This window comes from Muntiacus reevesi, chromosome 1 (assembly GCF_963930625.1).
Source record: "Muntiacus reevesi chromosome 1, mMunRee1.1, whole genome shotgun sequence".
NCBI classification, from domain to species: Eukaryota; Metazoa; Chordata; class Mammalia; order Artiodactyla; family Cervidae; genus Muntiacus; species Muntiacus reevesi.
In genome coordinates, this window is record NC_089249.1 from 230,921,092 (window position 1) to 230,946,366 (window position 25,275).

The 25,275-nt window shown below is 40.0% G+C and overlaps 2 protein-coding genes and 1 long non-coding RNA gene across 3 annotated transcripts in view; all 3 read left to right on the plus strand.

Annotated features, from left to right (window-relative positions):
* The window catches only part of LOC136158329 (uncharacterized), a 64,184-nt gene extending 57,312 nt beyond the window's left edge, over positions 1 to 6,872 (plus strand). The window contains exon 5 of the mRNA XM_065920127.1: positions 6,808 to 6,872. Within this exon, the coding sequence (XP_065776199.1) occupies positions 6,808 to 6,839 (32 nt within the window). The 3' untranslated portion in view covers positions 6,840 to 6,872. The remainder of the gene's footprint in view (positions 1 to 6,807) is intronic.
* Positions 6,873 to 9,688: 2,816 nt separating this feature from the next.
* The window catches only part of NDFIP1 (Nedd4 family interacting protein 1), a 49,367-nt gene continuing 33,780 nt past the window's right edge, over positions 9,689 to 25,275 (plus strand). The window contains exon 1 of the mRNA XM_065918797.1: positions 9,689 to 9,962. Within this exon, the coding sequence (XP_065774869.1) occupies positions 9,900 to 9,962 (63 nt within the window). The 5' untranslated portion in view covers positions 9,689 to 9,899. The remainder of the gene's footprint in view (positions 9,963 to 25,275) is intronic.
* On the plus strand, positions 10,360 to 19,622 carry LOC136156233 (uncharacterized). The gene is made up of 2 exons (XR_010660913.1): positions 10,360 to 18,152; positions 18,617 to 19,622. It is a non-coding gene; the product is annotated as an uncharacterized lncRNA (long non-coding RNA).

Consider the following 25,275-nt stretch of genomic DNA (forward strand, 5'->3'; position numbering starts at 1 on the left):
CCCTGTATCTTTCCCAAACATTCTAGCACATACCATCATTTCGTCCTCTCCTGATCAGAAATACAGGGGTGGAAAGAGGAGGTGGATGGGTTGTATTTTCAGAGTGCTGTGTTGAGGATTCTGAGTTGTGTTGACCTTGGTGGGAGTGATGGAATTGATTGTCGCTAACTGTCTGGGCCTGGGGTAGATGACCTTTCCTCTGCCTTTGGGTATCCCATTCTAAGTACCTAAAGCTCAGGGAGCCACATCTTAGACTTCTTTTTTTTTTTTTTTTTTTTTTAAGTCTTGAATTTTGCTCCCATACTTCTTCTGTTTTATGTTTTGGTTTTTGGTCTCAAGGCATGTGGGATCTTAGCGCCCTGACCAGGGATCAAAGCCATGCCCCTTGCATTGCAAGGCAAAGTCTTAACCACTGGACTGCCAGGGAAATCCCCACACTTCTTGTTCTTAGTGATATGTCTTTGTGTTGCTGTTGTTGGTACTGCTTTTATATTCCCTTAGAATCTCTCGTGGAGCTATGTACAAGAGTGCCCAACAAGTATGGCAAAAACCACTACAATATTGTAGAGTAATTAGCCTCCAACTAATAAAAATAAATGGAAAAAAAATAAAAGTTCTGTTCTAATAAAACTTTAATAAAATAAGTGGATATTATAAAAAGTATGATTGATGTAAATTCTATTATAAAGGAAAAAAAAAGAATGCCCAACAAATACTATAATGATGCTGTAAAAAAAAATACTATAAACAGAGTATGATGGCATTCTGAAACCAGTGCTTTCCAGGAGCTGAGTGGTTCCCAAACACAGAAAATACCCCCAAGTGACCTCTAGTGTAAGGTGTGGGGGCAGGAGGGCGGCATGGACTGGGTGTGCTGGTCAGAGCACATCTTTACTTTTTATTTAAACAAAACCTGTTTACCTTCAACTATACCCACTACATGTGGGCTTTGTATGTGGGCAGGAAATGAAAGGGTTTGTTGAAACAGAAAAAGCTGCCCATGAAGTAAGAATTAACAACCTATTTACTGAATGAATGAATACGTGGATAAAATAAAAGAACCCAAAACAGCTCTAACATGACAAGGTGTTCCATGGAGCTCAAGCATCACATGCTTCTGGCAAGAAGCTAGCGAACAGGTCTTTGTATTAAGACTAATTCCAGGTTAACACAGCAGCAGAGACTCAGCTGGCAGGTCTGCCCACAGCTGAACAAGGCTCTCTTCCTGTCTCCTCAGTTCTGCTGGTTGGTTGAAATTCATTCCTACTCTTTCTGGCGTCTTGCACCCTGTTTTAGCTGGCATCAGCCCAGCCTCAGGACTGCTTTTTTGCAATGGTTGGTCTTAATCTCATCTCAGCACACAAGGAGTTAGCCATAGAAAGCACAGGCCATGAAAACTCCCTGGGTCTCTGTGGCTGGAAAATCTGTGTCACCAGAGGTATCACTAAAGAAGTCATTTCTTCCGCTCACTGCAGTTCTGAAGATGCAGGGAACACAGGCAGAGGCCCGTGATAGTTCCTGTTATTTGCAGGTTACAAAGTACTTTTATATACATTGTCCCTTTTAGTTGATCTTCAGGAGGTAAAAGACTAAGCCGGAGACCCACACCTTTTTCCTTGAAATCTGTCTATTTTAGAAGAGCAGTTTTTGCCAAAATTCATATGAAAGGTTGTTTCCTCCTGCTTTCAAGACATTTTTGTCCCTTCCCCAATAAGGGAAATCCAGACTCCTGGTGGGAGGCAGGCTTCTGTTTAGGCAGCTGCTGGGTTAGTAAGGAAGGGCTATACCTGGGGTAGTGATGTCTGTGTTTGGAAGGGAAAAGGGAGTGACATTTTTAGGCTGCAAGCCTCTTCTGGGAGAGTTGAGGACAGATCTATTTTTAGAGGCATTCTATGCCACCCACAAAGAACTCAAAAGGTAACCAAGCACCTGGCAGGTTTCCTGTGGGGAAAGTTGTTAAGAGCTGGAGAGCTTCTGCGTATTCTGAGTCATGATGAAGTTTGACTTCATCATCAATCTGATGCACAGAGAGCACAAAACGCCCCCACCCCCACCCGCCCCCAGCCTTGTTTTGAATCATATTTGGTTGCATGATGACAGCACACTTGGAGATGGCACAAATTCTCAAATCACAAAAGATTGGGCCTCATACTCACAGAGAGGCCAAGGTGATGTGTGTTAACACCAAATGGTAGATGGTATAGTTCCAATATGGAAAGAATCTTGTATCGGTATCAGTTCTGCCACTTCCAGGCTATGTGATTATGGGCATGTGACTTAACCTCTCTGAACTCACTTTCCTCATCTGTAAAGTGAAGCATCAAGTCAAATGATTTCTAAAGTCCTTTTAACCCAAGTCTTCTATGACACACACAGAGGCAAGATAATTTTCAGGCAACTTGTTCCCTCATCTATAGAAAAGATGGATGCAGACTCTACCTCATGTATTTACTGTGAGTGGAAAAAAAAGATAATAAATGTAAACTGCTTGACACACTCCCTAGCATAAAGTCAGTGCTCAATAAATGTATTAAAGCAATGTTCGTGTGAACAGTGGCATCACAGGGAGCTTTGTTAGCCCAGTGGATAATAAAAAGTCTGCCTGAAGACTTTTTATGGTGACAAACAGCAGTGGGAATTTAAGCTGGTATTCTGGATGGCCTACAGATGAGTATACTGACCATATTTGCCAGTGGAATGACACTGGCTTAACAGGTAAAGGGAAGACTAGGTAAGAGAATGTTTGGTGTTTCAAGAGCCAACCGTGCAGCTTCCATTCCACCACCGAGTAGATAGCCAGTTAGACCATTTAAAATCAAAATCTGAGGTTTTGTGACCTGTTTTGTCATCATCAATTCCAGAAATGCTATATTCCCAGGGTGCCATTCACCTAGTACCACCATCCTATTAGAGCACTGCTGATAAAAGGCAAGGAATTTGGTATACAAGGTGGCTTGTCTTTTTTCTATCTACAAGTTTTTGTTACTGAAGATGTGGTGATGTGGGCAAGACCCACACAGGAATAATGTTAGAGAGGAGTTCCTGAATAATTTGGCCTGGATGTCAACACTGCTTAAAAACCAAGGTATTATTCCCAGGTCTGTATGTAATCTAATTTAAAACTAGAGATTCTCTCTTGTACTTTGCCTGAGGTCTGCTCTAAGTCGCCTGGGAAGAGTTTCCTGAAGACCTACAGGAACCAGCATGCAGGCCCACAAGCTGCTGCTGAGTTTAAACCAACATCAGTGTCTTCCAGAGGGCGCCCCCCCTCCAGGTCGCTTCTCTTTTTTGTCATAATTAGCACACACTGTTTCTCCCCTGACGCACCACAGGCATAAATATGAGCTTTAGTATTTCCCTTGTGTAATGGTGTTTTTTATGATACTCCCTAAACACAGTAAGGAAACTACCAGCCTGGGAAATGTGAGAAGCCCTTTTCTTACCCTTCCAATCAGCCTGAGGGTTAGAGATTTAAGCCTTTCCCTAATCACCTTGTTCTTTTTTCAAGGAACTAGTTCATGCAATTGGTTGGTACATTGTGTCCAAAGATGAGAATCAGTTACTTGATTTCCTTGTGGACGCTTTGCTGTTCCTCATTCCTTTGCCACCCACAATGCCCCTAAATAAATTGTGAGCCATTTGTCAGGGGAGGATCACTCAAAGGTTTTGTGGGATCACATCCTGTGGTTGCACAGATTGTATATTGCCCAAATGCAGGGTGGGGGTGTCAACTGCATAGACTACAGTGGGATGGCCATTCCTAAAGTGGGGCAGTGCACAATTTGCACAATCAAATATGACAGTAAATACATGGACCAGCTGTAGCATCATTCATAGCAGGGAAGATTCTCAAAACTTAAAGCATATATTTTGTTCAGGACAGAGGGATAGATCAGTTTAGCATCTTTGTAATTAAATATTAGTGAAGACTCTTGGGAGAATTTTTTCCACTGGTTTCAGTATCTTTCTTTTGTTTTGTTTAGCTCAGGTTTACTATCAATTGTATAACCAATGAAATCTTTACTATAATTGGATGACAAATTAATGGTTCACCTGTAAGATGTGTATTACTTCATTTTTGGGTCATCCTCATTCTTGATGTTATTTCAATCAGACAGAGGCCTACTATGTATCAGGCTCTGTTCACACAGAGACAACAGTGAACAAGAAGGCAAACTCTATTTTATGTTGCTACTCTTGTCTTGCTTCTTCTTTCTCATCTACTCTATGATTTCTTATTATACCATAACCACTGAAATCCTTTTTAGATCAAGACAGTGTAAAAAATAAGTGAATACTGTAAATATCTATGTACCTAACAAGGCACTAAAATACATGAAACAAACCTGACACAACTGAAAAGAGGGATAGACAATTCAGCAATAATATTTGAAAACTTTAGTAATCCACTTCTAATAATAGCTAGAATAACTAGGCAGAAGATTAACATGAAAATAGAGGGGTCTGAATTAACCGTAAGCCAACCTGACCTAATAGACACCTGTAGAACACTCCACCCACCACCAGCAGAATATACATTCAAATAAATATGGAACATTTACCAGGATAGACCATACGCTACAGCATTAAGCAAATCTCAATACATTTAAAAGGACTGAAATAAGGCAAAGTATGTTCTTCAACTACAATGGAGTGAAATTAGCAATCAATAACAGAAATTTGGGAAAAGCACAATTATAAGGAATTAAACCACACATTTCTAAGTACCCAATGAATCCAAGAAATCACAAAAGAAATTAGAAAATCCTTAAAGATGAATGAAAATAAAGCCATAACATACCAAAACTTATTAGCTGTTAACTAAAATAAGTAAATAACCACTCTTAGCATTTCTTATGGAAAAGGAAATGGCAACCCACGCCAGTATTCTTGCCTGGAGAATCCCATGGACCGAGGAGCCTGGTAGGCTACGGTTCATGGGGTCGCTAAGAGTTGGACACAACCGAGCAACTTCACTTTCACTTTTCACTTTCATGTATTGGAGAAGGAAATGGCAACCCACTTAGGTATTCTTGTCTGGAGAATCCCAGGGACAGAGGAGTTTAGTGGGCTGCCGTCTATGGGGAATTGGAATACAACTGAAGTGACTTAGCAGCAGCAGCAGCAGCATTTCTTAATATCATTTTAGAGAATAAATGAAAAACTATTCTTTTGTAGTTTCAAGTTCTAGGCAGAAAGCCTCAGTACTTGCCCATATTAGTGCTAAATTAATATTTGTTGAATGAATCAATCAGTTGCATTCCAGTGGTCGGAAGGTAAACTAAGGAATCAGGAGTATATCTCATGTTAGATTCCTACTTGACTAATCCTTTTCCTCTGATTTACTTTTTTGCATAAGCCAATTACTTTTTAAAAGCTTTTATAAATTCCCATCCTCTTCACTCTTTCCCTTTCTTCCCCTTAGGTCTTCTGCATTACTCTGTGATTTAAACTTCCTACTCAAGTTCTTAGCACAGAAACTTTTTTTTGTTCTACTGTGAAGCTAGGGATTGGACCACTGCCTGATTGTTAAATCCAGTCCACCACCTGCTTTTGTATGACCTGCATTAAGAATAGGTTTTACATTTTTATTTTTTTTATTTTTTAATTTTTTTTTTTTGGTTTTACATTTTTAAATACTTGAAAACAAAAGAAGAATATCTTGTATTTCACATGAAAATCATAGGAAATTCAAATTTCAATGTCCGTCAACAAAGCTTTATTGGAACATAGCCACACCAATTTGTCCAGTATTGTCTATGACTATGTTCATGATACAATGGCAAAGTGGAGTAGCTGTGACAGAAAGCTTGTCACAAAGCCCCAAATATTTATTAGCCCATATTACTATTATTTTGTGTACTCCTGTTCTTAAGCTTTTGTATTAGCATATTCGTGACTTGCTATGCCTTTCTCTTTCCATTATGACTAATCCTTATTCTCATTCAAAAACCTTTCTCCTCAATCCTTACTTTATTATCACACCTGGTTACATACTTCTCTTCCCCAGCTCTTGGCATTGTTTAATATAGGCCAACACAACTATAATTAACTTGAGATTTTTATATTTAAAAATATGTCTTGAATATGTGTTTCCTATCTTCTCTATCTCATTGTGAAGACTCCAAGGTTCTTCTATGTTCTGTATTTCCCTTCATACACAGAGCAGTGCTCAAGTTTAGTTGTCAGACAGATCTGAGTTTGCATTTTGGCTCCACAACACCTTAGCTGAGCAAGCGATGTACATTTCTTGACTCTCTTCATTTGCTGAGGGTTTAGCTATGAAGGTTACAGAGATGATGTATGAAAAGGTCCAAGACTCAGGAGATGCTCCACAAGCAGTAGTAATTATCAGTGGATAATTTCTTTATTTGCAATAGCAAGACAATACCTTTGCCCTTAAGGAAACTCATAGTGATGTAGTGAGAATTAAAAGAAATAGTAAGTCAGTAGAAATGGCAATGCATTGTTCAGCTGGAGCCCTGAAAAGATAAACTGGAGATACTCAAGGCCTGAAATGAGATATTATACCAGTGTGAGACTTTGTTTAAAATTTAACAAACCCTTCTTGGTTACTCATTGATCTTAGTACTGCCTTGGACAGGCCTCAGGTGAAAGACAGAAGACTATATTGTGGATATTTTTGTTCAAAGTGGGCTTCAGTTCAGTTCAGTCGCTCAGTCCTGTCTGACTCTGCAACCCCATGAACCACAGCACACCAGGCCTCCCTGTCCAATTGGGGTAGGGGTGGAGAAACAGACATGAGCTGTGTTCTTACTTGTCCATAATCTTTCTTTTCTCTCTCAGGATGGATGATTCAGAACCAGCAGTTCACATAAAAAGTATTGTACATGGAAAGTATTACTGCTATTCTGTGGGGAAATAAGCTTCTAAGTGCTGCAATATGAAATTAATAACTTTCTGTGTGGAAACTCTCTTGACAACACCTCGAGATAAAGCCAAAGAGTGCAATTTTTACAGCCTTGGATTATCTTTTCTGACTGCTTGGCTGGCAGCAGACATGGATCGGTGAGTCAGAAATTCAGAGTTTTCCCCTTCACTGTACAGTTTGCTTGCCAACTGCAGACCTTATACAGCGGTGACTCAATTTCTCAATTCCCCAGCTCACCCAGCCATTGAATCAACACACATCACCTCAGTTTACTTACAAAAGGCTTTTTTTTTTTTTTGCCACACCATGCTCCTTTTATGGAAGTTTAGTTCTAGGGATCAAACCTGGGTCCTCAGCAGTGAGAGCATGGAGTCCTAACCCCTTGATCTCCAGGGAGTTCCCAGTTTACTTAACAAAGGGCTTTGGGGGAACTCAGAGGAAAAAAAAACTGTCCTCATGGTTAACACAAAACATTTTGGTTCAGGACATCAGAAAAAGAGTACAAAAGGGAGATTGGAAGCTGAATATCAACTTTTTTTTCCTTTTGAGAGAAAATATTCCTGTGAGAAAATGCAGTATTTATCTTATGATAAATATGTATGTCCACATGCAGGGAGTATATATTAATAGCTGTTGAGGGAGAAAGTAATTTAGGAAAGAAATAGATGGGAAGGACAGCAACTTCTTTTCCACAAAAGCCACAAAAGTGCTGCAGACACGCATGAAGATGGCAGCTGTTGCTCCAATAGCCATATGTTTTAGCACAGACATCTTCTTTTTTTATTCCTTCTTACATGTAAATTTAGAAAATCTGGGCAAAGAAGTCTGGATTTCTACTTTCCATTGATGAGATTTTTTAAAATTTCAAATTAGACTTTTTTTTCCTCTTATATAAGACCACAAGGTAGGATTATGTTTGGATTGATTCACTGTATACTTCATTACATTTGAAAGTTATTTTTCCAGATAAAAACGAACATTTGTGGGACAGACTAAGGAGCAGACCACTTGGAAACATTCAGATTGGCATTTTGCTGGATTTGTTCACTCTCCCACAGTGAAAATTTGTGAGACCAGTGCTTGGAAATAGGAACTGACTTCTTGCAGTTTGGATACTGGCAAGAGGCACAAGAGACGCAGGTTCAATCCCTGGGTTGGGAAGATCCCCTGGAGAAGGGAATGGCAACCCACTCCAGTATTGTTGGCCTGGGAAATCCCATGGACAGAGGAGCCTGGTGGGCTGCAGTCCATGGGAGTAGCAAGAGTCAGACACGACTGAACACACAAATAACACACACGCGTGCACACACACACACACACAGAGAATTGGAAGTGAGGAAGAGAAATATACAGAATTTTTGATTCTGTATCTGTTGATTATGACTGGCTCCTACATACAGAGACCTCAGGGTAGGCTCAAAACACACAGTTGTGGTTTAAAATATGTAGTTACCTAAATTTGAATATTAGAAAATAAAACAATAATGATAGTAGTGCCAACTCTAGACTGCCAACTTGGAAAGGCAATCAAGAAGAAATAGGAATAACAACAAGCTTCAGAGATCAAGTATTTTTCTGTCTTGGCCATGTGGGTAGAAGCAGTTCCAGATGGCTGGGTATGATAGAAACAGCAGACCTCAAATGCCTGCTCCAGGATCAATAACTATACTGTGCTAGATGCTATGGGAGATATTTCAAAGATAAAATATTTCAAATATTCAAAATATTAAAAAATATTCAAAATATTTCAAAGATAAATAGTGTCATCTTTACAAAGTTTATAATTTGATTGTATGATAATGGTTAAGAAAGCTAGCTTGATGAGTTTATAACCCAACTTTACCCTTTACCAGCTGTGTTCTTAAGTAAAATATCTAATATCTTCAAGCATAACTCCCCCTCATCTGTGACACATCAATAATTGTATCTCCTATATGGCCTTTCGCCTGCCTCCTTTCCATTCTTCCACAGGCAACCTCTTACTTTCCTCACCATCTTTGCATATATGTTCCTCTTCCCTGGAAAGCTCTTCATAAGTCTACATCTTTAAAGTTTTGCCTTTCATGACACCTCCTCAGAGAGCTTTGGTTCAGAAAACATCGTGTCTATATCCACAGAGGCTGTTAAAACACTAAAGGACTACATAAAAATAGGGGATGCTATTATTATCACCCAGGGGTCAAGTAGGTTTCCAGGATTTAGGATCAGCAAACTTTTTCTTTAAAGTGCCAGATAGCAAGTAATTTAGGATTTGCAGGCCATAGTAAACAAACGGGAGCGGCTGTGTTCCAAATAAAACAATTTATGGACACAGAAAGGTGAATTTCACATGCTTTCCACAGTCACTGAACCGGATTTAGCCTCTGCCCTTTAGTGAACTGACCCCTAGTCTACGGAGGATGGCAGACAAGAAGGAAGTGGATAAGAACTGAGATACTGCAGCCAGATAGATACTAGGGGTCAGATGGCTGCTGTGGGAGCCTGTCAATCTCCCTGGGCACCAACGACCTCTAAAATGGGGCTATGGCCTCAGTCTGGGGTGTGTGAGGAGGACTCAAAGTAGCACTCGGAGAAAGCTTGGTGCTTAGAACCATGCACCCATCACCAGCGTCGCCCTTTCTGCGGTGACCTGCAACCTGTTTCGGAAGGAGCCGACTCCGACGCCTCAGCCTCTGGGCGCGAAACGACGGGCGGAGCCCACGGCGGGCTGCTGCACCGCCGGGCGAGGCCGGGCCTGACGGGCCGGGCTGCGCGAGTCGGGGGCGGGGCGGCGGCGCAGCGTCGTCGTCGTTGTCCCCGCCTCCTCCCCAGGGGCCGCGTCTGAGCCTCGGCGGCGGCGGCGGCGGCGGCGCTCACTACCTGAGGAGAGCGGCTGGCCTGGTAGCGGCGGCGGCCACCGAGACCCACCCGAGGCGCGTCCCAGTCGGCGTCCCGACGCCCCCAGACCGCAGCGCCCGCGCCCCTTCAGCTCGCTCGCTCGCCCTCCTTCCCTGCAGCCGGCTGCGCCATGGCGTTGGCGTTGGCGGCTCTGGCGGCAGTGGAGCCAGCCTGCGGCAACCGGTACCAGCAGGTGAGCAGCGCCCAAGTGCCCCCCCCCGCCCCCGCCCCGACCCCGGCCCGGCCCTGCCCGCTGGCCGCTTCAGGCCTCCTCTCCGGCCCCGCCTATAGCCAACTCGACGCCGCGGCTTGCCAGGCCTTGCTGGGCCTGGGCCGGCCGGGCGGGCCCCGGGCTCGGATTCGAGGCGGCCGCGGGCCGGGACCGTCCCTCCGCGACGCGGGGCGGGAGTCAGACGGTGGAAAAACCTCCGCCCTGCAGTGTTTTCCACATTTCCCACGGCGGGCAGGTCGCCGGGTCAGAACCCGAGACCCTCCGGAGGCTTTGACCTGAGGGCATTCAGTTTGCCTTTTTCCACCTTGAATTTGATGTCACTGGAAAAGGGCGGGGGGGGGACACCAAACCAAAAACGTGAAATGTAAAGGAAATTAGGTGGAGAGGAGATTAAAATCCCTGCTGCCGACAGCTCTCCGCAGTGAGATGCGATTACTCAGGGTTTCAGAGCCTAGTCTGCTCGTCAAAACCCATTCCCCTCGCTTGCGTTTAAAGACAGAAGTCAAAATGATACGAGGGACAAGTCCCAGTTCGCAGTAGATTTGGAAAACGCGGTGTTTAACTAGTGATGCCCCTAAAATGTCGAACTACGTAACGTTGCAGGCTGCAGGGCGTGTGCCCGGCTGTGTGTTTTCCAAGCTTGGAAGTGACGTTTAAAGAAATTGAATAGCATAGCTGGGGAGAAAATGTATAGGGGATGGGTGGATTATTATCTCGGGTATCATTTCTTAATTGAAGCCCTAGGGGAAAAAGCTGCTTCTTTTACTCGCCTGTCTGTAGCCTGATTTCCCTCGGAAATTCGAGGGAGACATTTTGCAGGGTTTTTAGAGGTATTTAACACATTGTAATTGTGGGAACTGATCCAGGTGGCTAACTGATGTTGACTGGAACCGCAGGTATCTGCGTGCATTTTTTTTCAGATGCTTTCAGTTTAATTTGCATATAAATGGAATTGTGCTTTTATGAAATTAAATGTCCTATCATAGATGATCTACAGTTTTATATTTTATAAGTGAGGAAAACCAATATGATTAAAACATGTAGATTAATCCTGGTGGGGCCAGTTGCTGGGGTTTTTTGCTATCATCAGCTCTGTGTTGTAATTTCCTCCCTCCTACAGCCTGACTCCTCATATGACTAATTTTAAGAATTTAGCTTTTTGGTTTCATAAGCACGCTCAAATTGTGGCAGTGCAGTCTAGTCCTTAGTTCTCTCACAGCCTGGGCTACGTGCTTTTTTGTATGACCTTGGGCAAGGCCCAGGGTTCCTCTCTGCTTTAGTAAAATATGAATATCACTTAACTGTCACAGAGGTGTTCACAGATCACATGTATCCCATATTGTGATCTAGTTCATTCTTTCATCTTGCCTAGGATAAAGCAAACAAGCAAAAAGCTGAGGCTTTTCTTTGTACTGCCATCTTCTTGAGCTATTAGGTAATGTTGACATACTGCTAGAAACAACAACAAAAAAAGGTGAAGTATTAAAATTACGTATTTCTTGGTGTAGTGGTTAATAGCTTTAAATATGCAAAATTGAGGTATGCTAAGGACAGGCCATCTTTTTTACTTTTAAAAAAATCATTGTTTTGAAGAAATGTTCAAAAGAATAATGAAAAAAGGAACTGACATTCCTAGAAAATTTGCAAAATACGAAAGCCAAAAAAACCCACCACAAAACCCAAAACAAAACCAAAACCCCACACCGAAAACCTATCACCTATTGATAACCAAAGTTAATATTTTGTGTATCTTTGTGTAATTACAGCTGTGTAAATATATACAAGAGTAGATCAGTGTATGTGTCCAGATAAGGAAAGTTAATATTGATTGAGCATTTACTCTGTGCCAGTCATGGTACTAAGTACTTTACATCCATTATTTCACTTAATCCTCACAGAACCCCTTTGAGACAGCATTTGATGTTGTATAGATGACGTTAAATGATGAAGTCAAGACTCTCTAGAGGCTCGATAACTTGCTCAAGGTCACAGCTTCTAAGTAGTGATTACAAGGGTAAATACTCAACTACTTAAACACAGGCTTATGGCCCAAATATAAGCATATACATTAGCAGATACATACATATACATTTGTATTGTCTTATGCACCCACACGTAAGTACTCAGGCACATCTTTATACATACATGCAGTTTTATGGGCCCCTGATGATACTTTTACACACTTTGTGCATATGTGTACATGAATGTTTACATACCCACATGTTCTGAAACACATTTGCCTTCTCAAGTTTGCATGTGTGTGTATTGAGCACATATATGTAGAAAGGCAGACACTATAGCTGTATAATGAGATGGGTTCATATTTTAACATCTGCATAGCATGCAATTGTATGGCTAGACTGTAATTTAATCAGTTGCCTGTTGTTGGTCTCTAAGGGTGTTTATAGTTTTTTCCAGTCACTAAAGTTTCTTTTACATACATCTTCAACTATTTCCTTAGTATAAATTTGTAGTGGGTGGAAATGCTTGGTCAGAGAATATACGTATTTAAAAGGCTTTCGAATTATGGAATGTTGTTGAATTGTCTAGGCAACTTGATAGAAGCATGGTACTTTTTGGTTGTCACAAAGGGACCTCTGACTTCTATTTGATATGGTTAGTCAAATTGAACTGGTCTTCTAATGAAGTAAATGTAGGAGAAAACTATGATTCATTCATAACTGCAAGCAATGGTTTTGCCTTTATGGTCTTTTGATTGGTAGAGCAATATGTCCCTAATTTGAATTTAGCATCACCCCAGACTATACAGATAGTCTGGGCTCATAAATTTCCTATGGCTTTATTTTTTTCTCTTTGTGTTTTAAAACATGAGCTTGTGTCTCCATACATTCTGAAGCACTGTTTCAGAAAGCTCTAGGTAGGCCCAGTGTTGAGAAACTTGTGTGCTGCTCTCTCTGAGGCCATTTACCCTATTCATCCATTCCAAGCTATCTTTGCCTCACTGTAATAGATCACGGGCTATATCGTGCATTTTCCCAAATACTTCCTGAAATGTTTTGAGATATTTGGATTTAAAACCAGTGAAAGTAGGCAATGATGACTCTGCTGTATCTGCTTAAAAACAGGCTGCAGAATGTTTGTTTTAGATGACTCCCTCCCTGCTAAAGAAGTGAGTTGCTTGTGGCATCACTAATAAGTTTGTATTGTACTCTGCTGGCGTTGTAGATCAGCTTTGGGTAAGTTCTTTCAGGATTGTGAAGGAAGGTTTTGATAAATGAGGGAAAGAATTTCATCTCTGGCAGGCCAAACATTTTGCATATTCAAGTGTTAGATGACGTCATGATTCTAGAGGAAGGAGTGAATGCTTCCCCTGTGGCTCTTTTCTTAATTTTTATTTTGTTTAGTATATTCATGTTGTTGGGCAGCCTTCATTTCACCACCCTCCATTTCCAGAAAATCCTTACCCCTTAAATAGTAACTGTCTTATTTCCCCCTCCCCAAGCCTGACAGCCACCATTCTGCTTTCCATCGGTGAATTTGATTACTCTGAGTACCTCATATAGGTGGAGTAATACAGTATTTATCCTTTTGTGATTGGCTTATTTCACTTAGCATAATGTCCTCATGGTCCATCCACATTGTGTCATGTGTCAGAATTTCATTCCATTTTAAAGCTAAATAACATCCATTGTATGTGTATACTGTATTTTGTTTTATCTGGCAATACATTTTAGCCATTGTGAATAATACTGCTGTGAATAATGGGTAAATAAGTTTCAAAAGAGTCCAAGCTTTGAATTCCTTTAGGTATATACACAGAAGTGGAATTGTTGGTTTATATGGTATTGCTTACCTGGTAGCTCAGCTGGTCAAGAATCTGCCTGCGATGCAGGAGACCCCAGTTTGTTCCCTGGTTCAGGAAGATCCCCTCGAGAAGGGATAGGTTACCCACTCCACTTTACTTGAACTTCCATGGTTGCTTAGATGGTAAAGAACTCGCCTGCAACGCGGGAGACCTGGGTTCGATCCCTGTGTTGGAAAGATCCCCTGAAGAAGGGAAAGGCTACCCTCTCCAGTATTCTGGCCCAGAGAATTCCATGGACTGTACGGGGTCCAAAGAGCCAGACTTGACTGAGTGACTTTCACTTTCACTATGGTATTGCTATTTTTAATTATTTGAGAAACTGCCATACTGTATTCCATAGCAGTGCACTGTTTTATATTCCCACCAGCAATGAATAAGCATTCCAGTTTTGTCACATCCTCATCAACACATATGCTTTCTGTTTGTGTTTTGTTTTTGTTTTTGATAAAGCCTGGGTGTAACGTGGCATTTCACAATGGTTTTGGTTTGCATTTCCCTGATAATTAGTGAAACTGAGCGTCTTTTATGTGCTTATTGGCCTTTTGTACATATCGGAGAATTGTGTATTCAAATCCTTTGCCAATTTTTGAATTGGGCAAATTCAAATGTTCAAATTTTTGAATTGTTTGCTTTTTGTTGTTGAGTTGTAGGTGTAATTGCTTTCTTTTTTAAAATTTTAATTGGTTTACAATACTGTGTTAGTTTAAGTGTATAGCATAGTGGTTTGGTATTTTCTCAGGTTATAGTCCATTATAGATTATTATAAGATAATGAGTATAATTCCCTGTATATGTATATTCTTGTTGCTTATTTATTTTACATATACTAGCTTGTATCTGATAATCTTACACCCCTAGTTTGTGCTTCCTTCCTTCGCTTTTCCCTTTGGTAATTGAAGGTTTGTTTTCTGTATCTGTGAGTCTGTTTTCCATATACATTCATTTGTATTATTTTTCAGATTCCACATGTAAGTGATATACAGTATTTGTCTTTATCTGACTTACTTCACTAAGCATATTATTGTCTAGTTTCACCTGCTTGCTGCAGATGGCAGTATTTCATTCTTTTTTGTGGTGGAATAATATTGCATTGTGTGTATATATTAAGAAGGTGTGTGTGGGGAGGTGTGTTTGTCTTTCACATCTTCTTAATCCAATTGTTGATGAGCCCTTGGGTTGCTTCTAGGAGTAATTTGTTAGTATTTATTTATATTTTCAACTTTTTACTTTGAAAAGTTTCAAGCATATACAAAAATTTAGTATAATAAAACTTATGCACCCGTTACTCAGCTTTAACAATCAACAAATAGTTAACTTTTTCCATTTATACTATTTTGTAGCAAATTCTAGAAATCACATCATTTCATCCATAAATATTCATGTCTGTAACTCTAAAAGGCAATGGTATGATATTTTAAGCAGATATTATCATGAGGAAATACATCATGAGAGCACTTTTGTATAATTTGTTATGAATGCAGAACCAGGATTTATGAGTGACCAGGAGCTGCAGATCTTCAACTATCCGTTGTGTGTGACTCTCAGTGAAGTCCTGTAGGAAATTCTGGCATTGTCTAAACGGATGCCACCCATTGGTTTCCCTACATATAACTTCAAATTACTTTATCCTGAACATCACCAATATTATATTACTTTATATTAAATTATAAAATAATCCTACCATGAGAGTAATATTGTATTTTGCTAACTAAAAACAAGAAAGACTTAGAGAAATTCAAGTGAGATTCTCTGATTTACTTGTTCTTGGAGCTTTAAAATGATTACTTTGATTTCTTAATAATTTATTCTTATGTTATCTTTGAACATTATAACTGTTTAGTGGAACCATATTCTTATAGTAATGGATAATGCTCATTTAGATAAAGCAACTTTTAACACTTTAATTAGAGATTAATGCAAAGAATCAACTTGGTGATCTCATCCTTATTCTCAAGTTACTTTAGCCAATATACCAGGCAGTTGGTGAATATCATGTATTGAATCTGTTGAATTTTACACACTCCAGTTGTGATTCATTGCTTCTCATGGCTGTGTCGATAGATGTGTAGTGTATGTTGTTGCCTTCATCAACTGAGTGTTAACTGACACCCCTTTGCACATCTTGCTGTTACAATTAGACTCACTCATTTTTTGTCAGGCAGATTCTTTACCACTGAGCCACCAGAGAAGCTACAGCTCACTCATTTTTTTTTCTAAATACCACAACTTAAAGTTTTATATACCATCTCTCAGTATTGATCAAATTTAAGAACATTTCTAGTGAAATATTTTCTTACTGTATTATATATTTCTCCCCTAGCAGTTTAGTATAATCTTTGACAGTTATTCTTTTAAATTTGTGTATTGCAATCTTATCAGTTGGTAATCAGTGGCTTGAATGTGATTTGGAGGTCTCTCTGGAGATTGGATAGTTTATGAATGGAAACATAAAGGTTGATGGGACCTCCCTGGTGGTCCAGTGGTTGAGAATCTGCCTTTCAATGCAAGGGACGGGGATTGGATCCCTGGTTGGGGAACTGAGATCCTACATGCCGTTGAGTAACTTAGCCCGTGCACCGAAACTACTGAGACTGCAGGCTACAGCTAAAGCCCTTACGCTGCAACGAAGGATCTCCCGTGATGCAGCGAAGATCCCTCTTCCTGTAACTAAGACCTGATGCAGCCAAATAAGTAAATAAAATACAAAGGTTTAAGGAGTGGTTTCTGTTTAATAACAATTTCATTTTGTCATTCAGTACTTAAATGTGGCAATAACCTTGAACATTTCTTGTTACAGAGTGGCACACAGATACATTCTTCATATTCTAGAGTCAAATAGTAACTTGTAAAGGAAAGCTTGACTTCCCTCCCATTCTTTTCCCCAGAGGCATGACTGCTTTGCAAGTTTGGTGTGTGTTCTTCAGGCTTTTCTCCTTTCCTTAAAAAAAAAATGTTAAAAATATTTTTTAAAAATAAACGTTTTGTAACATTTTTAGATTTTCAGAAACATTGACAGTAGTATAGTTTCTGTATACACCAGACCCAGTTTTGCCACTAACGTGGTATATTAGTATGGTATATTTGTTGATAATTAACGAACAATTAATTAATTAATATTAAATTAATTAAACAATTAAGTTAATATTGATATGTTATTATTAACTGAAGTCCATACTTTATTAAGATTTTCAGTTTTTATCTATGTCTTCTTTTTCTGTTTCAGGAGCCTATACAGATTCCACATTACATTAGGTCATCATATCTCTGTAGTCTTCTCTTGGTTGTGACAGTTTCTTAAGTTTTCCTTGTTTTTGATGACCTTGACATTTTTAAAGACTATTAATTATTTGTAGGATGTCCTTTCTTTGGGGTTTGTTAGATGCTTTTCTCATGATTAGATTTGGGGAGGAAGCCACACAGAGGTAAAGTGCTGTTTTCATCACATCATATCAAGAATGCATACTGTCAACAGTATGTCAACGTACTGTCAACAACTTAACATGGTTGATGTTGACTTTGATCACCTGACTGAAGTAGTGTTTGTCAAATCTCTCTACATAAAATGACTCCACCTTCCCCCACCCTTTTGTACTGTGCTTTTTGGAAGGAAGTCATTGTGTTCACTATGTACAGCTTGTACTTAAGGATTGGGGAGTTAAGTTCCACCACCTCATTGAAGTTAATGTGTCTACATTAAGTTATTTGGAATTTTTCTGCATGGGACATTTGTCTCTTCATTATTTATTCATTGATACTGGTATGGGCTCATTAATTTTATTCTTTGAGTTATAAGCCAACACTATTTTGTTAGGTGGTTCTAGCTTTTGCCATTGGGATCTCCTTCAGTTGGTACTTGTATCCCTTTGACAGAGCTCCATCTTTGTGGGTTTTAAAGCACTTCTTAACTTTTTGACACCAGGCTCACCATGTATAGTTCCTGAGCCATCCTGGATTCAGCTGTTTCTCCAAAGAACTCTGGTTCCTTTTATTGGAGAATGATGTTAGAAACCACGGTCTGTGTTCATTGCATCTGAAGACTGCTGCTTTTTTTGTTCTCTTTCCTTCCTTTTTATTCTTCCCTTACTCTTAGTAACCAGCACAGTTTTTTTTTTTTTTGCATATAGTAAGTATTCATTAAATACCTATTGAGTGAGTTCAATCCCTGAGAATGTATTATGGTATGTAATATTAATTATATTAATTAAGAGAATAAGATAGTGGATAAATGGCATCGTTTTGAGATGGAAGAGAGCATCTCTTCCAGAGATTTGCAGAAACCTTCTGAGAAGATGGAGCTTGAGCTTGGCCTTGAAGGACGGGTAAGAGGTAGGTGGGGACATCAGGACTTGGGAGAAGGGGGTAGAGATGGACTCTCATTATTTGTTGTTTCCCTGGGGAACTTGTTCACTTGCTAGAAAAATCACCTATCACCTTTTCTGGCCAGGATCCCTCCTCTTCCTCTACCTGGAATGCTGCCTTCTTCCTAGTGCCCCTCTCAGTTTAGGTAGTTTGTCCTAAGGGGAGTTTGAGTTCCTCCCTTCTCCCTCAGTTAAGTTAGTTTCCTGTAATACCAGATTTCCCTTTCATGACACATTTTGTAACTACATTTTAAGTCTTTTTTCTGTTTATTAGGTTGATACAAAAGTAAATGTAATTTTACATTGTTGGACTTTGCTGTTTGACATTGGAATACATTCTTAAATGTAATATAAGTCATTTTAATGTACATTTTGCACTTTATATTTTTTTGCTAATGACATTACGTGCTGTTTATTTTGTATTTATTTTAGACTAGGAAAATGATGTTAGACAAAATGCAAATTCGAGCAATTTTCTTATGAGTTCAAAATGAGTCATAAAGTGTTGGAGACAACTCGCAACATCAGCAACATATTTGACCCAGAAACTGATAATGAATGTGCAGTGCATTGGTGGTTTAAGAAGTTTTGCAAAGGGGATGAGAGCCTTGAAGATGAGGAGCATAGTTTCCAGCCATTGGAAGTTGACAGTGACCAACTGAGAGCAATCATTGAAGCTGATCCTCTTTCAACTACACAGGAGGTTGCCGAAGAACTCAGTGTTGACCATTCTATGGTTGTTTGATTTTTGAAGCCAATTGGGAGGGTGAAAAAGCTCGATAAGTGGGTGCCTCATAAGCTGATTGAAAATCAAAAAATCGTCCTTTTGAAGCATTGTCTTCTCTTATTGTACACAACAACAACAAACCATTTCTCTATCAGATTGTGACATGTGACAAAAAGGGATTTTATGCAACCAGTGATAAGCAGCTCAGTGATTGAACTGAGAAGAAGCTTCAAAGCAATTCCCAAAGCCAAACTTGCACCCCAAGAAGGTCTTGGTCACTATTTGGTGGTCTGCTGCCGGTGTGATCCATTACAGCTTTCTGAATCCCAGCAGAAGCATTACATCTGAGAATTATGCTTAGCAAATTGATGAAATGCACCAAAAAGTGCATGCCTGCAACCAGCGTTGGTCAACAGATACTGGGCCCAGCAAGGGCCCAGTTTTACTTCATGACAACCCCTGACTGTATGTCACACAACCAGTGCTCCAAAAGTTGAATGAATTGGGCTACAAAATTTTGCCTTATCTGCCATATTACCTGACCTCTTGCCAGCTGACTACCACTTCTTCAAGCATCTTGACAACTTTTTGCAGAGAAAATGCTTCCACAAATAGCAGGAGGTAGAAAATGCTTTTCAAGAGTTTGTCAAATCCCAAAGCATGGATTTTTATGCTACATGAATAAACAAACTTATTTCTTGTTGACAAAAATGTGCTGATTATAATTGTTCTTATTTTGATTAATAAAGATGTGTTTGAACTTAGTTATCAGTTCAGTTCAGTTCATGTCCAACTCTTTGTGATCCGATGGACTGCAGCATGCCAGGCTTCCCTGTCCATCACCAACTCCTGGAACTTACTCAAACTCATGTCCATTGAGTCTGTGATGCCATCCAACCATCTCATCCTCTGTCATCCCCTTCTTCTCCTGCCCTCAGTCTTTCCCAGCATCAGGGTCTTTTCCAGTGAGTCAGTTCTTCACATCAGATGGCCAAAGTATTGGAGTTTCAGCTTCAGCATTAGTCCTGCCAATGAATATTCAGGACTGATTTCCTTTAGGATTTATTGGTTTGATCTCTTTGCAGTCCAAGGGACTCTCAAGAGTCTTCTCCAACACCACAGTCCAAGAGCATCAATTCTTCGGCGCTCAATTTTCTTTATAATCCAACTCTCACATCCATACATGACTACTGGAAAAACCATAGCTTTGTCTAGATGGACCTTTGTTGGCAAAGTAATGTCTCTGGTTTTTAATATGTTGTCTAAGTTTGTCATAGTTATAGTGACATATAACTATATAGAACTTAGTTATAGTAAGTTAAAATTCACAGTCCCAAGCTGCAGTTACATTTGTGTGTGTGGGCTCAGTTGTGTCTGATTCTTTGCAACCCCATGGACTGTGGCCCACCAGGCTCCCCTGTCCATAGGTTTTTCCAGGCAAGAATATAGCCCTGTAGTTACATTTGCACTAACCTAAATATTTAGTTTTTATATCTTACATACAGTTATTCTTACGTATAGGTTAGAATCAGATATTACAGGCTTGTTACCAAAAATAGCAGTCTCCTGCTTACTTTTGCCTGTGTCTTAGCTCTTTCTTTTGCTGTTTTGTTATTATTTGTGAAGGTAAAAAACATAAGATATTACTTCTTGATTTCAGTTTTCAACATTTAAAAAATTGACCACTAGGAGATTTAAGGGTTTAGCTCTTTTTTACCACAACTGCATATGCTCCCATTTCCTGTCTCTATATCTTTCTAGTATAGTTATATCCGTATTGTAGTTAGATCAATATTCAGTATTTACAGTAATTTAAAATAATAAATAATGTTCACAGCTGAGATATATTGTATGCTGTGATTAGTTTTACTTGCCTAACTACCTTATTTTCCTTAAAGTTAACCACAGTTTTTTTTTTGTTTGCCTCATTTTCTGGGATATATCATAAATTGCTTATAGCATGACTCATCCTCAGACTCTCACTTAATCTTAATTTTTTGATATGTTCAAACACATCAGGTATTTTATTGATTTCATTGTTGGATGGGGGATGTGTGGCTCTTTTTTGGGTTGTTTTTGGCTGCATGCAGGTGTTAGTTCCCCACCTAGGGATCAGATCCAGGCCTGTGCAGTGGAAGCATGGAGTCTTAACTACTGGATTGCAAGGGAAGTCCGTCTTTCCTGTTTTTTTGAACTGTACCATAGGCTGCTTTCGGGGTCTGCTGTTTAGTTGTCATCCTAAGATTTCCTTTTCCAGTTTTTAAAATAGAAGCCCCTTGCCTTGATTCACACTTTTTTCCCCCTTGATTGTCTCATTTCTGTAGAATACACCCTCAGTACTTTTCTGAGAAAGAATGCATGAGTTATACTTTTTTGTGGTTGTTGTTGAGACTTAGAACATCTAAGACTTTTCTTTTTTAGTCTGCACCCTTACCTTGATTTCCAGGCTTCTAGGTCGAAAACAGTTTCCTTTAGAATTTTGAAGCCATTTGTTCCATTGCCTTCTGGGTTCCACTATTAGGAGGACTGAAGCCAGTTGTGACATCTGATTCTTTAAATGTGGCCTACTTTCTGTTTTTCTGGAAGCCTTTAGGAACTTCTTTTGTTCTCAGTGTTGTTAAATTTCACTGTGTTGTACCTTGGTATAGATCTGTTTACGTCTGTCGTGCCAGGCACTCAGTGAGCCCTTTTGGTCTAAAAGCTGATGTCCTTCAGTTCTGGGAAATTTTAAAAAGTGTTTGGTTGACCTTTTTTTTCCTCTGCTTCCCCCCCCCCGCCCTTTCTCTCTTTGGATCTTGAATCTTTTATACCAATTCTTAAAATTTTTTGATCTCTTATTTTTCACCTTTTTCTCAGCTTTCTATGAGATAGTCTCAATTTTCTCTTTGATAAAATTTTAATATATTTTTTAAAATTTTCAAAACTCTTTCATTGCCTCCCCCCCCACACACTTTTTTTTTAGTAGCAGGAAATGGCAGCTCACTCCAGTATTCTTGCCTGGAGAATCCCATGGACAGAGAAGCCTACCAGGCCACAGCCCATGGGATCACAAAGAGTCGGACACGACTGAGTGTCTGAGGACAGAGAATAGAGTTCAGCATATAGTAGATGCTCAGTAAATGTTAGAATCTTTCCTTTAGTAGCACACTGTCCATGTTTTATGGTTTTAATTTTTTTCTCTTGTTTCTCTGAAATTATTGAAAATTTTTTCTTTTTAAAGTTTATGCTTTCCTGCATAGTTCTTTCCTCTGTGTTGCCTTTATTCTCCTTGCTTTGGTCTTTTATGATCTTTGAGTTAGAAGTAGGTGATCTTTACCTGCTTGGTTAAAAGTACACAGCTGGTAGAGCAATTTGGAAGCTCACTGTGGTTGATGGAGCTTCTTGACAGGCCTTACTGCCTTTTAATCTAACTAGATTGTTTCTTTGAGTGACAGTGTTTTCTGTCTCTTTTCCTAGGCTGGTCAGTTTGCCCAGTGCTTAGGCCTGGCTGCTACTGTTCTAAGAGCTGATTGACAGAGGTAGACTGGGGGATCTCAAGGTTTAGTACCTAAGTCTCTCACTTAATCACTCCTTTCTGACAATCCATTCTTTCTCCAAATCTCTGGTGTCTCCAGTCCAGACTTCTACTGCCTCACACTCTCCAAAAAGTAAACCTCCAGTCTCTTAATGGGGATTCTGGGAGCTGTGTGTGTTTAACTGGGTCTCCATCTTCTCTTTCTGCTTTTAAATCTCATTTTCACTCTTACTTTCTCTGGTACCTGCTACCACCAGTTCTTAAGCGTTGAGAGGGTACAGTGCAAGAGAGGTTGCTTTCCTGCTTTCTGGTTTAAGATTCAGGTTTCTTGGGTCTGCTGTGTAAGTTCTCACCTATCCTGCTTCTAACTTGCAGGATTTTGTTGCTGCTTCCTCTCCTGTTAGTAAAGTTTTGTTAAATTTGAGGCAAAAAAGAAATTTAAAAATGACTAACATTTACATTTGAGAGGGTTTTGGAAGGGACAAAGGGGCTTTTCTGGTGACTCAGATGGTAAAGAACCTGCTTGCAGTGCAGGAAATGCAGGTTTGATCCCCTGGGTCGAGAAGATTCCCCTGGAGGAAGAAATGGCAACCCACTCCAGTATTCTTGCCTGGAGAATCCAATGGACAGAAGAGCCTGGTAAGCTACAGTCCATGGGGTCACAGAGTTGGACATGACTGAGTGACTAACACTTGCACTTTTTTTGAAGGGATGAGGCAGATCTGTGTGTTCAGTTTTTAACTGGAACCTTATGATTGTGATTACTTCTTTTGATTATCTTTTCTTTAATAAGCTTTTGACTTAATGAGGTCAAAAGCATCAGTCATGGCCTGATAAAGTCTTTGAGTGATGTTAATTATAAAATGCAAGCAGTTACGCACTTGCATAGTAGAACATTCTGTGATGAGGTAAAAGCAAAGATAAGAAATGCTTAATGCGTCTCCATCTTGGTTCTTATTGTTCTTCCAAGAGAAGGGAAACTCCAGACAAGGCCTGAGTTACAGCAAACTTTTCCCGCCTATAATCTCTGCCCCATTGTGCTCTACTGTAAGCATCATCATCTGATGATAAGCAAGTGTAACTGAGAGAACTCTGGTAGCTCATGGGGCCAGCAGAGTCAGGAAGGCTGCAGTTAGCACGAGTGTCTGGATTCTGGACATGTCTGTCACTTTCAGGTTTTGTGTATTTGAATATACTCTTTTTAATTTAGACTATTTCATTTTTTGATATACCAATTGTTTGTTTTTAGAACAGAAGACTTTAGGAATTACAGTGGGATCAATTAAAATACTAATTTTCCTTCATATGTACCACAAACATTTATTGAATACCTAGTTGTACCCAATACACTATGCTAAATATTTTATTTCTAAAGGTTGGAGAGGTTATTTCTCCTTTGTTTCTTATTTTTGTTGCATGTATGCTAAATCGCTTCAGTCATGTATGACTCTTTGTGACCCTGTGGACCATAACCTGCCAGGCTCCTCTGTCCATGGGATTCTCCAGTCAAGAACACTGGAGTGGGTTGCCATGCCCTCCTCCAGGGGATCTTCCCGACCCAGGGATCAAACCTGCGTCTCCTGCATTGCAGGTGGGTTTTTTACTGCTGAGCCACCTGGGAAGCCCCATATGGCTTAATATCTAGCCTTGTATTTATTTGGTGAATTGTAAAGTAATATGAATACTTTTAAATAAATGCAAACTAGTAAGTTAAGATGGCATTAAGATTAGCTGCCATTTCTTTAGGTAGGTTTCTGTTAAAGCTACACCTCCATGCCTGATTTAGTCAGCATGTGCTAATAAAGTATCCAGGATATGCCACTCCCTGTTAAGTGCTGGGGTGAATACAGTAGTGAATCACGCAAAGGTCCCAGTCTGCAGAGGGCTCACAGTCTACTCTGTTAACTGGTAATCAGGCAAGGGTGCATATTCCTGTAGAAAGTGAGGCTGACAGCGGGTGTTTTCAGAAAAATAAAGGTTTATTTGCAGGTTTCAAGCGAGAAGAACCGGGCAGCTCATGCTCAAAAGACCCAAACTCCCTGATGGCTTTCAGGCAAGGCTTTTTAAAGATAGGTGTTGGATAGGAGGGTGGTAGGATATGTATGTGATTAGATCCTGGACCTCCTTCTGATTGGTTGGAGGTGAGGTAGCAGTGATATTTTGGGAAAATCTCAGCCTTCTTGTTCAAACTGATTGGGGATCTGCTACCACAAACTCTAATCTCATAGTCACTAAACTCTACTAGTTTCTGCAGAACAACTCAAAAGTATGCGTCAGATTGTTTTCTATATTCCTTCAGGAGGAACTAGGAGTCCTGTGACTATTCTAATCATTAAATGCTTGAGTCTGGTCTTTGGAACTTCGGGAAGATCTGGGAGACTAAAGCCTTTCTACAAACAAGAAACAGGATGTAGAGAGGGACTTTTGTATCTCGAAAGGCCCCACAGGGTCCTGCTTTGTTCCATCCTCCACCCCCCCAACCCCCCGCTTTTTTTTGATAGCCTTCTGTTCTGAGAGGAACAGAAGCAGGACAAGAAATGAAATAAAGTTTAGGAGAGAGATTAATCATAAACTGAGCAGAGGAACTCAGTTTTAGGGCGACTCAGTTTCACAAATCCTCTCCTAGTCTTTTCTCAATCCTTCTGGAATTGTTAGTGTGATTTATCTGCAGAAACATGCACAAATCATAGGTGTGTATTGTAGCTCAGTGAATTTTCACAAGCTAAACATGCACCTTAGCTAGTACCCAGTTCAAGCAGCAGCATTACCAGCACTCCAAAAGCTCGTATCAAGTGCTCTTCCAGTTGTGTCCCTACCCAGGGTAACAACTCAACTGGCAGATTAGGTTTG